The sequence below is a fragment of the Pholcus phalangioides genome, unplaced genomic scaffold (assembly GCF_987345545.1).
Source record: "Pholcus phalangioides strain wild (caught in Gottingen) unplaced genomic scaffold, Ppha-v1.0 ptg000039l_1, whole genome shotgun sequence".
Taxonomy (NCBI): Eukaryota; Metazoa; Arthropoda; class Arachnida; order Araneae; family Pholcidae; genus Pholcus; species Pholcus phalangioides.
The window spans coordinates 28,554,616-28,574,315 of NW_028301625.1; the positions used below are offsets into that span (position 1 = coordinate 28,554,616).

A 19,700-nucleotide genomic window follows, 5' to 3' on the forward strand; every position below is an offset into this window, starting at 1 on the left:
TAAAAGTTGAAATTCACGCTCCCCCCCCCCCAAGTCTAGTGCCAGGGACACCAAACCCAGCTCCTCTTCCTCCTAATTTTCAGCTCTGAGGAACATTATAAGTGGAATCCACTATATAAAATTGATTATGTGGTGTCAGATGTTCTGTCTGAATTAAATTTAACCACGAGAAAAATCTTTTCAGACAAAAAATTTTGAAACTTAATATTGTGCACTTGATAATTATAATAAATTATTAGTGAAAATCAATCCATTTTGTATGAAAGTAATCTTTTGTTATTTAACGTATCTGTGGTGGAAAAAACATGTTTTTGAATAGGTTTTTGACAACCATAGTCTGCGCAAAATTGGAGAAATTTATTATTTTAAATCATGCAATTAGAATTTTATTAGAAATTTTTTTCTGTTAATTTTTTTTAAATTATGCACACAAGTTAGTACCCACTTATTTCAATAAAATATGTGTCTATTATTTCTTGTTATCGAAAATTTTTTTATTCCTTTTCCAAGAAATCATAAAACTGAGTTTCGCCAAAAACATTCTCCTCAACAGACAGTATCAAAACTCACAATAGATAAGATTTTTATCCTATTGGATGTTGACAATTTCAACATTCAATAAGGATCACACCACACTTTAGGAATCCTCCACACGTTTTTTGACCATGAAAAGAATGAAAGACCTATCCTGGAAATGCCACTAAAATGATAGGCTGGCCAAGAGGCTTTAAACATTCATTCTTCACATGCATGCCCCCCTACCCACAGCACATAAAAGGGACCCATCATATAGAACAAAGGATTATTGAAGTACCCACTGACAACGTCAAAAAATTCTTAGAATGGTAACATACGGGCAATTGTAAAAACCAGTCTTGGTAAAAGGACAAAAATCGTAGACGACTTATAAGTTAAGCCAACCATGTGTCGAGTTAGAGAGTTTCCCCTTCATTGAAATTAGTATTGGGCCAACCAAGGGAATAATAGATGTAGAGTTATCCGGATAGCCGAGTTATCCACGTGTCGAGTTATCGAGTTTCCCCTGTATAACACGTTATTCAGTTGTCCCCTCAAACTTTTTTTGCATACAGTATTTTTTACAAGGGTGGCCGGCACATATGTTAAAATTTATTGTCAAAAACAGCTAATTCATGAGTTGTTGCAAAGCAATTTTTTAAATAAGTCTGTTGCTATTGAAAAAATATAATTTTATAAATATAAATTTTAATTTAGTTTTAATTTTTAACTAATTTCAGTTTTTAATTAATATTAAAAATTAAATTTAATCTCAATTAATTTTAATGTTTAATTAATTTTAAATTAATTTAAAGTTTTAAATAATTGTAATTCCTAATTAATTTTTTTAAATATTAATTTTTACATTTTAAGTATCTTTGGCGCCTGCGGACACTAGGTTGGATCTCACCGATTGACTCCTTCACTGTAAAAAATCCCCCCATCAACACATCACCCTGGTACCGCTCCTGGCTGGAAGGTGGGATTTCTGATGATAATTAATACTGAGAGTTGGAAAATTTTGAAAGAGAAATTATGTTCTTAATACTCAACATATCCAAGTTTTACAGATTATGGGTCTCTGAAATTCACTAATAAACTGAAAACTGTTAAAATAGGCACACATTTATGTCATGAAAATTTCAAAAAAGGCATTTTTACCAATAAAGTTTGAAAATAGGCAAAAAAAGGCATTTATGGCATTTTGCCTGAACTTCCGGGCTCTAGTGATCACATTAAGCAGTGTGCACTGTATATATGAATCCAGAAGAGATATACACGATTATATACACTGGTACATATATTTTTTCACCAACTCGAATTAGACTAAGGAAAGGGTAAAAATATCAATTTCAAACTCTTCTTTTCAAAATGTGAATAAAAAATATTTTCTTGCCATACTCAGCAATTTATTTCCACTGAAGAACAAGTTTTCATTCTGGACCAATGGTGCAGAAACCTTTTGAAGCATGACCCCCCCCCCTTTTGACCAAAAAAAATTTATCGGCGACCTCTACATAGGCTGACCATATGTTCCAGGATAATCCGTTTTTTGCCAGTAAATGTGCTGTCCCGAAAGCTCTTTTTGGAGCTGCTCTTTTGATTTTAATTAGGCGATATTGAAATCCAAAGATATTCAATTTTTCTTTGATATAATATAAATATTTACTTTGTTTTTTGGATATACTTAGTGTCCCTTATGTAAGATTGAAATGTAGTGATGCTATGGTCCTAGATTTTTGTATGCAGGGTAATTAAGAAAGAATCATCTGATTTCAGAATGATTTTACATTTGAAATTGACCATTAATAAAAAATGTTCGTAAAACGTAGTCACATCTTCCCCTGTATATTCACTTATTACTCATTATTCTATTCTGTGTTTTTAATTTTTTTTAAATATACAATTTTGAAATCGGGTGATTCTCTCTAAGCCACCCTGTAAAACTTTATATTGTCTGCCGCATGCCAGAAGCACGAATGTGCAAATTTTCCTTTTTTTATCAGCTGTTTGGATACCTTGTTTTTCTATCTAAGTTGTGCCTGAAACATGAATGTTTATCCCTATTGAAACACATTGCAAAACATTTTAGGAAAATAACTTCCGTAGAGTAACATGGGTAGGATAAACATTCCAACATCATTTCCCACATTCTTTTTTTGCAATGACATTGCACATTCATGATTCTGGCATGACAGAACCGATATGTTGATTATTGTACAAGTAGAAATTTGATAAAATTACATATTATGATATATATGGTAATTAGCTCAGCTGAATAAAGGCATTCTTTAGTTTTGATGTATTTTTAAATAAAAATGAATTTCTTATTTGAGTTTTATTTTGGAGAATCTCCTGTGACCCCTTCCCCCTAGTTCATTGATGTGACCCACAGTCTGCGTACCACTGTTCTAGATCAAGTTTCATTTTTAACCACTGTACTGTGAAAGGATCGTAGGTGTGTCATGACAAGAAATTGACTAAATTATTTCTAAAGAAGTCGAAACATGATTACATAACTTGTAATTTTATTTTAGTTTTGTTTTTGTCTGTCTTTTTACTACAATTTAGCAATATTTTTTTTTTTGTCTGGGTTAGTGATTAAATCATTCAAACTGTACTTTTTTTAAATCTCAATTCAAGTGTGTCATAAGATAAGAAAGGTTGAAAAAAACCCTGTTCTAGGCAGATGAGATTAGACTGATATTTCAGTCTCTTGTTTGCAATGCATTAATAGTCATTTCTGTAACATAGCATCTTCAAATTCAGATGATTCACTTACTGTATTTATTTAATTTCTATTTATTTCAAATTAACATCTGAAATATGATTAAAGCAGTACCTATACTTTGCATTTTTAATTGGGTTGCTGTATTTTTGAAATATATGACATCCATATTTATTATGGACATCTTTTTCTCAGTCACCTCGTTGGCCATTTTGCCTAATGTGGCTTTGTTTTTGTATTTGTATTTGAACCTTTAGGTGAAAAACTCAACTTTTTTGTATCCAAGTCCCATATGGGTGGGGCAATGCTTCCCCTCCCTCCCCCAGTGTCAAAGGTGGAATCGACTGATCTAATGTATATATGAATTGAAATCATCATCATCATGCCCCTCCCAGCAATATGACTGTGCCTCCCTGACTTCCAAGTCTATCTCCGCCTATGCCAAGTCCCACCCTCAAAATATTTTAGAAATTGCATTGAACCATTGCATTGCTATTTATGTTCTTCCTAGTTCCTTGAAATCAGCCAGTCACTCCTATTTTCAAGTCAGGAGATTGGAACAATTCCAACAACTGTAGACTCTTTTTGAAAATTTTTATGAATCAAAAGGAGAATACCAGACATTAAGTGTTGCTATATTTCCAGATATAAAGGCAAAAGTATTTGTTTTCCCTCTAGCAACTTGTTCATGGTTGTTAAACCTTGTGTCATGATTGAGTACTTCAAGTTGTATTTTTCTGTGAATGTTTTAGACACCTTGTTTTAATTTTTTTAAAGATATTTTCCATCATTTTTCAGTACTTCATTTTCTGAGCATATTTATACATTGGATAGAAAGTTTTAATAAAGTGTATCGTAATGTAAAAATTACAGTGAAAAAAAAAATTTTGTTATGTACTGTATAATGTGTGTTTGAAAGTAATTGTGAGGAGTATATTCTGATTTGTTTCATGTACAAGAGTCTCTTTCAAATATATGCTTCTATCATATTTATTGATAGAATGATAAGATTCGGGCACTTGAGTCTATGGTCAATTCTTTGAGAAAGGAAACAAAATGTAAAGATGGAGTTTTGAAGGACTATGAAAGAAAATCTTCATCAATTTTGCAATTCCTCAGCTGTGTTGGAAAAATTCTGGAATCAGTGAGCATTTCTATTACTTTACAATAGTATTTTTATGGCAATATTTCAGGCCGTAAACAAAAAGCGCAGCAAAACTTCTGACTAAGAGTAACTCAGTTTCTGAGTGTTTTGCAAGATGAACAGATTTCAGATTTTAAGAAATTCAGACTTGATGAATAAGCAATGGTTCACAATACAAGCAAAAATTTTAAACAAATTTTGATTTAATGAACTAACAATATTCTCTTAATACGAGTCATTTAATATCAAAGATTTCAAGATAAAGACTAGTCTTATAAGAGGATTTATACACTTGCATTGTGTGCAAAGCATTACATGATCACAATCAAAAGCCAAAGTTGACAGTTTGCTCTCTCTCTCACTGTGGGCAAGTTCCCCCCATCCTTTCATTAACTGACCAATGGATCTGCACGTACAAATACGTGTGAAAAAATCCTTTCCAAAACGGTTCTGAACGTAAAAACATGAAGCAGAATATCTGCTTCTAAACAGTTCTGAACGTATTTTACTGTTTTTCCTTCCCCCTTAACGTCTTTGATAAAACATGACAAGGATGGCTAAGGATACGCCTCTCCCCCTTTCTTCACGCAAACACTCCCGAAGGGATTAAGCCCCATGGTACTGTGCAAGAGAAACGCCAGAATTGCTGTGGCCACAACTTAGTCTGTGATCAACTTGGAAAGTCAATCATTCTTTGCGGCATAGAACAGTTTTGAATAGCACAATCAGAATCTTGAAAAAAAAAATTATATTTATCTTCAGTCTTTTGCAAATGTGATTTTGAGGAAGAGAGATGTTTTCTCCCTCTCTTTTTTTCATTACAAATACCCCCTAGATTTCAAGAAAGATTCATTTTGAGTATAGTTAGACATTCTTATGTATCTATTATACTTGAATGTGTAGAATTCTTTTTCTTTTTGAGAAGCAAAATCCGACACTACGATATGAATCGCAGTGCAAATGAATGTTGAATACTGCAATTGTGATATTCTAGCCTTTTCAGAGTACTCCACTCCCATCAGAGCAAATAATTCTCAGAATTTCTAGCACCAGGCATCGTACGTAATTTTTGATGATACTAAAAAAAAAAAAAAAAATCACTTTTACCGGTGATTATGCATAACTGCCATTTAATATTGATAAAGATGATAAATCGGTCCCATCGCCATGAAAAGTTCTTATTTAGATCAGTGGTTCTCAACCTGGGGCTACATGGCCCCCTTGCGGTCCTGGGATATTTTAAGGGGACCACAAAAGGGTCCCACTCTTGGATGATGGGGGGTGATGGGTAAGACAGAGCTACGAGAAAAAATATTGTCCAAAAAAGGGACACTGGCTGAAAAAGGTTGAGAAATACTGATTTAGATGACCGTACTTGTGAACCTGAGTTTTAACCGCATATAATGAATCTGATGTTACAAATTTATTTGAACATCCCCGAAATAACTTCTATAATTAACTACTATTTGATGAATTCTGCACTCGGACATCAATATAACAAACTGCGATTTAACAAATTTTACCATCCTACCCTGATATAGGGTATCATGCATAATCACCGGTAAAAAAGGTAAATTTCAAGTATTTATCATATTTTCCTGTGTGCTACACCTTGGGACTATGTATGGGCCTAATCACTGGTAAAAGTGAATTTTTTTTACCATTTATCTAATTTTCCAACGACCCTTGGATGTTATGCATAATCACCGGTAAGAAATGAAATATATAATGAAATTTATCAAGAGAACACAGGCTATAGCCAAGGGCTGCAAGTTCGGAGGGGCAGTAAATTTACGGAATGAGTGATCAAGAAAATGAGATTAAAATGTGAGAAAAGGGACAAAACCGTCTCTACCTAGAGAGCAGAGACTAGGTGAGCAACCAGAAAAAAAAAGAACTAGAGAGTATGAAAACATGTGAAAGACTAAAAGAGGGACCAGGTCAGTGAGTGACCCAGAGAGTGTACTTGTGAGCAGAGATGTATTTATGATTATTCTGCTTGTTGGCTAACCAAATTTTGCCACCCTTTTCTCATTCTAGTTTAATTTTATTTTATTGACTACTCATTCCTCGATTTTTCGCCCAGTTTAAATCGTTTTGCCCCCTCCTATAAATATACCTGTGTCTCTAAGTTCTATTGAGCACTCACGCTTGTGTACTCTTTCGGTCATTCACATGCTTGAGTACTCTTTTGCTCACTCACGTGCTTGCATACTCTTTTGCTTATTCACACATGAGTACTCTTTTGCTCACTCATGTGCTTGCACACTCTTTTGCTTATTCACACGCTTGCAAACTCTCTAGGTCACTCACTGACCTAGTCTCGCTATCTGGGCAGAGGCGAATCTGTGGTTATAAAATTTTGCCACCCTCCTCTCAGCCACACATTCCTACACTTTGCCGCCCCTTTGAACTTGCTGCCCTGGGCTATAGCCTACACCTCCTAGAGATAGTTCTATCGCTAGGAGGTGCTGGCTAACCTCCCCCCCCCCATAAATATCCCACTGCTTATGAGTGTACAGTGTGAAAGCATGAAACAAAGGACTAGGTCAGTGTAAAGAAAGCATGCTTCCCCCAAGGGTAGGGCTGACGGGACTCCTGTCTGGGCAACCGGGATGATTCGTAATATTTTTGCTTTTACACACTAAGTTCACTATAGAGGAGCCCGTAAAAAGTCTGGTCTGGGGCCCCCGCTAAAGATCCTATCGCAGGATGTGGGGGCCATGCAAAAGAGTTTCCTAGACAGTTTTCAAGCATGTAAGTGATCAAAACAGTGTGGAAATACATTATATGAATAAAATAGAGAACGAGGAGCCAGGTGAATGAGTGACCAAGAGAATTACCTGGAGAGTGTGTAAATATGAGACTGATTTTGATAATCAATGTTAGTGAGGGGCCGAACAAGAGAACGGATGACCAAAAGAGCAACATAGAGAGCGAAGAACTAGGCCAGTGTTTGATCAAAAGAATGACAGAGTGTGCAAGTATGTGAGTGATCAAAACTGTGAAAGTGAGGAACAACCAATTAAAAGATTTACCAAAAAGTTATGAAAGCATGTGAGCAACCGAAATTGTAATTTGGAGAGAGAGATACATATGTGCAGGGAAGGGTGGATAATTGGGCTGTAGCCAAGAGTGGCATATTTCTGGAATCAGTGGTCAAGAAAATTAGACTAGAGGAGTAAAGAGCAGCAAAATTTGTATGATGTACAGCCCACTTGGTGGCAGAATCTTGAATCCACCACTGAACATTTGTTCCCGAGACAATGCTTGATTATAATGTTTTTATTTATTGACTTTACCCCACAAACCTAAACAAATCATTATAAACGTATTGGAAAAAGTACTTTTGTTAGTAGTGAATGCGCTTTTATTGATTCGACTTTTTACGAACAAAGACTTTTTTCTGCTTGAAATGAATAAAATGTTATTAATTGCACTATAAATACAATTTTCAAGTTTATACCGTAAATAAAATAAACATTATAGACTTCAGAGTTTCAATTAGTGCATACAGCTTTCCTGAGCAGAGATACAATATTTACCAGAAAAGAGTAAAAAATATATGAAGAAAGGAGTAAAAAAAAGGTGGGTTCGGCAAAAGACCTAATACAATGAGTGTATGTCATTCCGAGAAGATTGCAGACATCTCTGTTACGATCTGGGCAGTACAAAGCAATCAACCTCACAAAGAGGCCTCGATGTCCTGCTGTGCGTACACGGGAAAAGGAAAAATAGCCAGAACCTTTTTGAAGCTTTTTTCATCCTGAAGACCAATTCCTTTTTGAAGAAGTTTTGTGTCAACACCTTGAACTGCCAGTCGGTCAAGACATTCTCGAAGTTTCGTTTTAGTTAAAGCTAGATTGCCCAGAACACACAATACTTTGATTGTAGACACCCTGTATTTATACCCCCTAATCACATATTACAGACTTTCTGTAGGAGAATTTACTCTAACTTTTATATTTATTTCTTAATTTTTTAGTAACTGGTATATATATATACAGTGGAACTTCGGTTTACGAGAATGATTCATTCCATAAGCATGATTGTAATCCAAAATACTCATATATCAAATTAAACTTTCCATGGAAAATGACTCAAATGATTCATTCTATGACAATCGCCCTCATGTAAGCCAACACCCTTTTCAAAGAAAAAAAGTTGATATACTTAGTTATTGCATTTTTACTCATTTTATATATGAGCCTCTCATAAAAGGCTCAAGTATTTCTAGAATGATACAAAAGAGCAGGGGTTTGCTTCAGTTTGTAATCCTCACTTGCATTAATACAGAAGAAAGGTACGAGACAGTCTGTCATGGGCTTGAGTTATGATTGCCACTCCTTACATATATAGCACAATACATACAACATGTTTTTCAATTTGGTCTTTTATTGAAATAATAAAAAAGGAGCCCCAAAAAATACTTGGGCATGGCCCATTACTTGTTAAGATGGCCTTGAGGGAAAGCAAACCATTGGTTTTTTTAGTTGTGATCATAAGACACTTAACAGACAAAGTGAATACGCAAAGCCTCATTTACACTAGTGCCCATCCAGGTGTCTTTGGAATATGTGCTACTCGTATTGCGAGAAATATCTCATATATCAAGTCAAAATTTGTAAATTTTCACACATGTGAATCATTCATAAACTGAAGTTCTATTGTATATAGCAATTAACATATTTTTCATATTTTTTCCCTATTGAAAAAATTTTTTATAATTAATGTTACATGTACATTCTTTTTCCATAAATTTTTTTATAGGTATACAAAGAAACTAATGAAGAGATAGATTTGACTTTTGATGCTGAAAAATTTGAAGATTCTTCACATTATAAAAATATCATTTCGTCTATAAAACTTATTAGAAAGAAGCAATCTGAAAATGACAGCATAGTTACAGAATTAAAGGTAAAGAATGAAGGGTTAGTTGAACTGCTGAAAACGAAAGATAAAGATCTATCAAAATTGAAAATGAAACTTGGTACCCTTGAAGAAAGTTCTCAGTTAACTGTAGAAGTATGTATGTCATTGGCTTTTTCATTGCATATTTTTTTGGTTATTTTAAATGGTAATTAAATAATCTTGTTGCTAGTTTAGGATTGTAATGAAATTCTTCACACACTGAAGTTTATATATCTTTCATAAGTTTATGCAGAGTAAGAAAATTGTAACAAACAAGAAAATTAGATGATGCAGCAAAAAAACTCTTGATATTTATTTATCTGGTACATGGTATCTGTACACATGGTATCAAATTTCAGAAATGCAAAAGAAAAAAAATACAGGGTGCTCCAAAGTATGAAAAATGAGTGTTTAAAAAGTTTATACACAAATCAAGAAAACAGCATTCTTTTCATCCTAAACTAACAGACAACGCTTCTCTCCCACCTTTTCTCAGATTTTAAATTCAAATATCTCAGCAAATATTGCACTTAGAAACACTGAATTTTTTTGTTGGTCTCGGGAAAGACAGGGCAACAACTTGCTAATTGTAAGTTAGAGGACAGTGGGGACCCTATAAAATTCAGATTTTTTTTATTTTATGACACTGTATTTTCACTCTCAAAACTGGTACAGACTGATTTCTGAACATTCAGCATTTTTTTGAATTAGAATCATACTTCTAAGACAAATGGTTGATGAGATAAAGGCTGAATTATGACTTACAGGACAGACTGTATATACAATATATAATTAATGTAAAGAATGTTTTTTAAGTACTCTCCTAATCAATAATCATTCTGTGATGGACGCCAATGACATCAAGATCACCAACCCCAGACTCACAGAAAGACAGTGTCCCTAGACAGCTTGGAAGAAAAACGTATGGTTCTGCTCTCTCCTTAACTTGTGTAAATATAAATATTTCTATACAGAATAAATTAATTATGTGAAAGCAAAATATTGTTTTTTTAAATGTGTGCAAGATATTATGTGTAAACACATCAACAACTGCAATGATGACATCTAAACCAGAACTGCACAACATTTTCATTGGTAATGCCTTATTTTGGACATATGTATCATCGGATATTGCTGCTTCCACAGGCCAGATGGGTAAATCATTTTTCCCTTAAAAGACCTCCTGTAGCTTCCAACTACCAACAAAATTTATTGCTTTGTTTTCTCTCTTTTTTAATCCTCTTCATCCCTTTGTAACATCTGTGTAATATTCCTCTTTCCTCCCCCCCACCCCGACACTATAGCCGGATTTTTTCCAACCCGGAAGAAAAAATTGCTTAAGTTGCAATGAAAATTCTTCCTTTTTGGCAATCTACAATTATATTTTGCTCAGATTGAAGCAAATTTCCAAATTTCTGGAATCCTTGATTCAAGAAAATTGATTGATTTAATAGGAGAACTAAATTTAATTATGATGATGTTGTGTGCAATTTTATATTCTCAAACTCTGTCACATACAGTAGGACTTCTCAAATTTGGACTCCTCTGGACTTACGTGATTCTGGAATCTTCCAGATTATAGATCCAGTTTTGTTTATTTCCCAAGTTCTTATCTTTGAAGTAATAATTGCGCCTCTTTGAGCACTTTGATTTGTATTTCCTGGAAAAAAATTAATAAAGCAATATACTATAGGGTGCATAGGTAACGACGAATGGTATTTTACTGGCAAACCGTTAATCCTAGAGGCATACTTTCAATTACAAAAAATGTCCAAATAATGTGTAGATATGTCATTCATGTTACAAGGGATTGCATAGTTATTGAAATAGAACTTTTTATACGGAACTTTGTATACTTTTTAACTTTGTTTCAATTTGAATTAAAATATAATATAAGATATATGTAAATATAATATATATATATTTTTTATTTGAAATATCTCAGTAAATATTGCACTTAAAAATCTGGAATTTTTTTTTGTTGGCATCAGGAAAGATAGGGCAACAACTTTGCAATTGGGTTCTTCAGCACAGGGTGTCCGTATAAAAAGTTAACATTTTTATTTTAATAACTATACGAAACGCCTGTAACATTTATCTGAGTTCTACATGTTATTTTTATACTTTTTCCATAGCTGCCAAGTCTCCCAGATTTTCCGGAAGGCTCCCGAATTTCTATTCTATCTCCCAAACTCCCAAAAAATTCTTATATGTCCCGAATTTTGACCGTGGTTGTACAAGTGCTTACTTTTGCAAAAAAAATTATTCCTAAGGAATTTACCCAGAGGGCTGGATCAGCCTTCTATGTGCTTCCCTCTGAATTGGAAAATCAGCTGGACTATGTACCCTTAAACTATGGTTTCGGCTCTCGTATATAAGAAACGTTTCTTCTAATTTTTTATTTTACCTGCGCCAATACGTTTTGCCTGTGCACGTTAATGCAATCAGTAAAAAAATGGGCTCATTCGTGCTTATTCTACTTAGACAGGGTTTTCTTCTGATGCTCATCCCTGTCTGGCGATGCTCGTCGATTCCGACAGTAAACTGCCGATTTCGACAGATGGTGCCGATCGTTAAACCGACTGAACAAACTGCTCGATCAATCACACCTTGCTCCATTCAATGTCATTTGGGTCTTTTGCTCTGGTTTGAGCCCACTATTGCTATGCGTAGCAGCGCAACGCTGCTGTTGTGCACATGACTTAATATCGATCAATAGTGTATTCAGAGTTTTTGATTCGCAGGATGCATTTTCAACAAACATGGATGTGCCCATGGAGCTTGCTTTGGAAAGTTTTGTTGTAGGTGGTGAAGAAATTCCGATACGACAAAAACATTGGTGGGGATGGGGGTCTAGGGTTGCCAGAGGACCGTATGTACGACTATCAAGGACGTATGGAGGAATGGATTGCATTGAATATTCATGATAACCTGAGGGCTTAGGTGATTTCGCAAAGTTGATTGAAGCCATGGATGGGGATACGGGGGGGGGGGCAATGAAAATGATCGCGCCCCCCCCAATTAAAAAAAATTATTTATATAATTAAAATCCCCCCACCTTGTTAGGGAAACAACCTGTATCCAGTTATGCTTTTGTGGGGCGAAGGCTTATGTGGCTTGAGCCCTTAGGGTCCAGTTTCTATGGGGGCATTGTAATTAAATCAATTTTGAATTTAAAAGTTTTAGAAATTTGAAACGAAATTCAGGTCTTTTTTTGTTAATTTACTTGAGTTCCCCCTTTCATTAAGACCCTCTATTTTATTAACCCAAATCCCCCAGGTGATCGCTACTCACAGTGTTTGGGAACAACTGATTTTGTCAAACGCAGGGCTCCCACTCGTCATACTTTTCCTACTTTTTAACAAAATTCATATAATTGATTTTAATTGAGAAGGGAATCATGGACATATTGCCAAATAATACAAATGTAGTAGATTGCAATTAATGATTCTGCCAAAGCAGAAATTGTATTGTTCTTAAGATTATTTGGGGACAGGATGTATCTGGACCATTTGGTGGTTTAGTAATTTTTCATTTGCTTAGTTTGAGGGTTCTACAAATAGAGTAGTCAATAAAAACTTCTGCCTGGTTGAAAAAAAATAATTTTTTATTTACTTCATGGTCTTGGACAGTAATTAACATTCATCGTTATTATGGTGCTATGGTAAAATTATGGTGCACATTTTGTGTATAGGTGAAACAACAGTTTGTATAACAAAGCAGTTGGATACATAGACCTATTCTAGGTTTAGTGACTCTAATGATATCCAATAACATTCAATTGTCTTCTGTATTTTTTGGGTATGCAGAGGCATAAACAATATTTACAATGCTCAGCAGAGCTAGAAATGATTACACTGGCATTGACCACTAAAATTTAAACGAATCCTTAAAAAGGATGGACATTGCAGTAAAACCATTTGGTCCACCTCGACTTATTTATATCGGACCTTGTAATTATCACATTTTGTTTTTGGAAGTGATATCGAAAGAGTGTCATTCTTAAAAAACTTACATATCTCCATAATTTGCAGTGTGTATTGTCAAAGAGAGTTGACAGACTGGACTGTGGAAGACTCCCAAAAAAGAATGTAATATATTGTGATGAGAACAGAAAAGAATTATCTGTGGTTGCTAAGACCCTATTTTGGCCGAAATTTTTTTTTTTGTAACCAAGACATTTCTATCATTTTTCTTTGGATTGGGTCAGTCTTGCAGGATACTGAAATAGTGTGTTATAAAAAAAATTAATTTTAAATTTCTGATTCCATATTCTTCACACAACATTTGTACTGGTTTTTTGCATTCTAGCTTTTTCAAAGGTTCAATTTTCTGTAATCCTAAAGTGCTATTAGCAGCTTGCACCTGCACATCATTTGATGTTTTTGTCATATTTGGAAATTTACTTGGATGATCACAAAAGTAGAGTGCTGGACAAGTTCTAAAATACTAAAGTTAATTGTAGAGTGTGGAGAAATGAAATGAAGAAAGAAAAGTTCTTTTGATCGAAGCTGAATTTCTAACGGATCACATTCATTGAGACCCAGTTGCCCTCATTGTTTCCGAGAAGCCTGACAGTTGCAGTGGCCACCAACAAGTGGTGTTCAAGACCAAAACGAAATAAGATTTCCAATGTATTAGAAAAGGCTGAAGCAGATTTTGGGCAAATAAAAATCATCAAAAGTCCCCTGTTGAATAAAAAAATTGGTTTATAAGTGTCTGGATGATAGATTCTTTCAGATTTGGGAGGTCCTACTGTATTCAGGACTACTTCTACTTCAGATTTAGTTTTACAACCTCCAACAGAGAATCCTATCACTGTGCTTAAAGAAAGTTTAATCAGAGAATCAGAAAATCAAAACTCTTCTGCAGAATATTGAGTAAGAGGACTTACTCTATAGGGGACTTACTATAGAAGTTACTCCACAGTGCCGTCTTAACACATGGGCCCACTCACCTCAAGAGAAGAAGGTGCTTCACAAAAATGAGAACTGGTTGAAATTTCCAAAAATTTGCCAGATATGGCCTCAGAAAAATCACTTGGCCTGGGGACCCATGATGCTCTTAAGGCCATGAGACTTCAAACCTTGATATCTTCTCCAAAGAATGAAGGGGACAATAAAATGACGGAGAATTTCATAAAAAACATTGGGCTTAGTCACCTTCCTTCTAATATTCAGACAGTTCTAGCCGTTAATTCGGATACTTTGTATCAATTAGCCATGATGGCACTTTTTAGAATATAGAAGTTACTGCCACAAGAGCCAGACAGCAATCTGCACAACTGAATCCACTCATACTTAACATCTCAAGAAACAAACAGCTTATCTGGCCGACAGTTTGTGTGTCTTAGCTGTTGCTGCAGCCACTCAAGAGATGGACATTATCTTAGATGACGATCTACCTCTTGGCAGTGAAAATGCAACGGTGAGAATAAAAAAGATGACAAAATTTGTTGGTATATATATATATATATATCATAGAATATTTCGGGCAGAAGCACAAAAATGTAGAAAACTATACGTTTGAGGGAAACTAATTAAGGCTTCCGTTAACGTGGCGGATACTGTAAGGCTTAGCAATAGTAGCCACCATTTCATTTTCAATCATGCACCCAATTTGAAACTTTTAATTGATAGAGGATGGGATATTTGCACCATAATACCGTCTCCTGCAGAGAAAGGAAAACCCCCCTTTCCTATCAATCTGTAGTGGCAAACAACATGAAAATCCAGATGTATGGTACAAAATTGTTGAATATGAATTTTGATCTCAGAAGCTCTTTCAAATGCCTTTTCACCATTGCAGATGTCAATAAATCCATCATCAATGCCAATTTTCTTTTCCATTTTGGCTTAATAGTTGACATCAAAAATAAGAAATTGATAACCCCATTGACTAAGGGGTTGTTCAAGTATTACGTCAGCAACAATGGGGTGTTCTGATTTTCTGACTTTTGATGACAAGAGGGAGGGGGGTATGAAATATTCTTAATGGCATCATACTCTGTGCGCCAAAAATGAGTAAAACCTTTCGCTGGTATGTAGGCACCTGCACCAACATTCTCCCTATTCATAAGTCCTCTATAGAGTCACTTTAGTGATCTCTAAATTTTTCACTAATCCAAGTGATCTGGAAATGTGTCTGGCCGCTTAAGTGCTCTGTACTTGCACCACACATCACTCAACTATGATTATTTACTCAATTACTCAATCTGTAATTATGCTGTGGATCACTTAAGTAATCTGGGAATGTGCCGCAGGTAACTTGAGTGATGTAGAGCTGCACTGGGACCACTTAAGTGCTCTAAAACTGTGCCACATGTCACTCAATCACTCAAGGGATTCCAGTTCTATAATTTTCCTGAAGATGCCAATCACTCATGTTGGGAAGTGTCGAGGACTAACTCAAACGGATAGTGGTCTTCGAACCCAAATAGACAATTTTCATCAAATGATGGCCACAAAAACGTCATCAACAATCATCTACTCAAACCTTGAAGTTTTTTCTCATCACTGTTATTTTTCATGTATATTTTGTATAGCAATTTTTCTTGAATACCTTAAGGTTTATTTTCTATTTATGTATAGCTAACCTTTCTAACTTTTTTCTGCCCCTTATAATTTAATCGTATGGAAATTGCACAGGTTGCGTCACTCTCAGACTGCTACTGCAAACACTTTCATCATCTATATCCTTGAAGCTAAAGAAACTACCTCTGACTGAAACAACAGCTACTCTCTTCTATGTTACTTCTACAGGCCTGGCCTTCAGCAGGACTGTTGTCTGTGGGCACAAGCCTGTGTCCAGTGCCAAAAATTTCAAGTTCATCGGCGTGTATCCAGTCTGCTGGCAGGCTTCAAACAGCTGGATGAATGGTTCCAGCATATTCATGTTCAATATGCCACCTTTGAATGGTTTACCATACCTGCTAATGATCATTGGTTGATTCACAAATGGTGACACACATCCAGGGTGGTCTTAGAGCAGTGCAACTGGTGCAATTGCACCGGGTGCTAAATGAGAAGGGGCGGCGAAATGCATTAGATATACATTACTAGAAAAATATCTTTAAGATACGTATTTAAAAAAATAACTATAAAATATACATGAAAAATGACCGAGATGAGAAAAAAATTGGAGGTTTGAGTGTATATAATACTACAGTTATTTTTCGAAAAGAGAAGAATCGATGGGCAGTGCACCTATATACGTACAGTGCATAGCGATTTCGGTCAGATAAAAATAAACAATCTCTCCATCTTGAGCTCATTCCGTTTACCCCTGCAGGAGATTTTGGGGGAAGACTCAATTTCTTTCTCTTTTGTTGTGCAGTAAAAAATAAAAATAATGGAGAAATCGCCCTTGGTCACCCAATTTTTATACTAATGAGAGCAATAGTGTTTTCCTGTGTTGTGGAGAGTATTACAGGAATTGAAGGGGTGTCTTCGATGTGGGAAAGATTTTGAGCCAGAGGCCTTTCATGCGTCTTTTTTACAGACTCCTGTATTACTTTCATTAAAAATGGTGGCAACGATCTATCTGTAGCGATAACACTCACTAAACATCGGCTCCGCACTAAACCTAAAATACATAGATTTTTATTTGATTATTATTTATATCTATTTATTTGGTTGTTTTTACTTGATTTTATTTGGCCCTCGAGTTCTGAAGAATGGCTAAAATTATATGTGGAAAATGTGAGATTGATGATGTTGAGTTAAAGGATGGTATAAAATGTATCTCATGCTGGTCATCTTTCTACAACGCTTGTGCTGATCCTGTCCCGACTGCGTCTATGCCTTCAAGCGAAAAAGCAAGATGGAAATGTGCTAATTGTCTGGTGTTGCAGCGGCCGTGGAATAATAGGTCTGAGTGTCTATCGAATGTATCTTTGCAGACAGTAAATCTGGATCAAGTGACTCCATGTTCAAGGACTGGCGTAAAACGAAAGGATCGTTTTCCACGGCAACTTGTGGACTCTAATTTGAAAAAAAGCAAGCATTACATGGAAGAGATGAAAAACTTGCAAGAACAATCAGATGAGGGTTTTGATATGAATAAGGGCATAAGGCTGCTGTTGTCATTACACATGGACTTGGTCGAAAACCTGATGAGAATACCGGAAATATACAGTCAAGATTGGGGGAGGGTGAATCTACGATCAGGTGCATGGATGAAAGAATGAAGGCATTAGAAAATTCTCATGTTGATCCAGCGATTGCTACTGCCGAACCATTGACGAATTATGATAGCCTGATGTCTAAGATTGATGATTTGGAGGATCGTTCGAGACGGGATAATCTGGTGTTTTCCGGTATTGCCGAGCAGGAAAATGAAACGGTAAATGATTTGGAACTCAAAATTAAGAAGATCTGTGTCCACCATCTAGGGATGAGTGATATCGTGATGGACAGAGTGCATGGTGTGGGAAGATCAAGAAACAGTGGCCCACGTTTGATCATTAGTAAGTTTACCTTCCACGCTCAAAAAACTTCTGTGCTCCGAAACCGATCAAAACTAAAGGGAACAAATATCGACATCAATGAAGATTTTTGTCATCGTACAAGAACTATTCGATATAAACTGCGCCAATTTGCACAATCATTAGGATCTAATTTCGTGATCAAGTATAAAACTCTTTTCTTTGGTGATCGGATTTATCGATATGATCGTGACAGTGACACTGTCACTCGATTTGAACGGCCGGCAGCGGATCTTCTGAATCCAATGCCACTGTGAATGTTCAGCCAGTTTAACATTAGTGAATCCCTCGTAACCCGGAAAGAGATTGATAATGAAAAATCTAATACAGTAAGTAATTTTGATGTGAAATCGTTGATTTTTTACAATGTCGAGGGTCTAAATAACAAAGGTATATTTCCTAATTTTTGGAACGATTTGTTCTCGTATGAAGCATTTTGTTTGGTTGAAACATGGCATTTAAATACTGCTAATATTCCTAAATTAAATAACAATTTTGATTTTATTGATCAATTCGCAGTCAAACAGTCAACTTTTGGTCGTGCTAGTGGTGGCATTCTGTTTGCATATAATAGAAAATCGTTTACGAATGTGCATGTTGTTCAGAAAAATAGATTTTTTTATAATTATTGAATGTAATTTTATTGATATAGAAAAATTTCTCTTTATTTTTTCATATTTCCCTCCTGATAAAGAGTATGATGTAGACTTTATTGAATTTTTAACATATTTAAATGATCTGTGTGAGGGTTATGTGTATACCATCATAGCTACTGATTCAAATGCCAGAATGGGTGAAAAATTATATTTTCCATTTGAAAACGATGAGCGTACAGAGGTCGATTTCTATCGTTCCTCTAAAGATAAGGCAACTAATTTTAGGGATCATTGATTTTATGATTTTGCTATTGAAAACAATTTTGTTTTACTAAATGGCATGAGCAAATCGGATAGTGAAGGCGAATACTCCTATTTATTGTACAATGGTGCTAGCATGATTGACTTTTGCTTTGTCTCTTACCCTGTTTATACGAACTTTTTTATGGATTTTGAAGTAGGAAAAAACCCAGCATCAAAACATATGCCGATAATAACAAAATTCATATTTCATACTGCAAATATATGTAGTAAATCTATTAAATCAAGTACCCCATTTAAAAAATGTGTGTGGAAAGAATCAGGTAAAGAAATTTTCAGGTCCGAGTTGAATTTTTTGATTGAATCACAGGATTCTGATATTGATGCAAACCGTTTTGGAGACCTCTTAATTACCGCAGCAGAAAAAGCTGGGATGATTATACGTTTGGGGAACGGTAATCGTAAATCTAACTCTAGATCCTCCTCTCATTATTGGTTTGACAGAGAGTGTTCGGCACTCAGATCTGAATTCTTTGTATACTTGAGAAAACTTACAAACACATTGAATGAAATCAACTTGGAAAATTTCAGAAAGCACCGAAATATATATAAAAAAATATGTGTGAAGAAAAAACAGAAATATTTGAGCAGTGTGAGTTCCACTCTTTGCCACACAAAAAACACTGTTGTTTATTGGGAGATTGTCAATAGATTTAGAAACAAAAAAAGTAGTTTCACTCTAAATAGTGTCTCATTAGAAAACTGGCAATTGCACTACGAACGTTTATTCTCGCAAAATGCTAATGATGAACAGATTATAAACCTTGACATTTCATCTCATTTAAATCCTGAATTTGATAATATCCTGTATAACGATATCTCGTATATTGAATTATGTAATGCAATAGGTAAAACAAAAAAAGCTCATGGGAATGACCTAGTATTGAATGAATTTTTGTGGCACCTGACACGGAAACCAAGGGAGATCTTGCTGAAAATGTTCAATGATATTTTTCGTTCTGGTGATGTTCCCGAAAAATGGATGGAAGTGATTGTATG

General features: G+C 35.1%; 1 protein-coding gene across 1 annotated transcript in view; it reads left to right on the plus strand.

The window, feature by feature from the left end:
- The window catches only part of LOC149065791 (uncharacterized), a 141,059-nt gene that overhangs the window by 70,545 nt on the left and 50,814 nt on the right, over positions 1–19,700 (plus strand). Inside the window, exons 18-19 of the mRNA XM_089253924.1 lie at positions 4,245–4,388; positions 9,159–9,413. Coding sequence (XP_089110050.1) covers positions 4,245–4,388; positions 9,159–9,413 — 399 coding nt within the window. The remainder of the gene's footprint in view (positions 1–4,244; positions 4,389–9,158; positions 9,414–19,700) is intronic.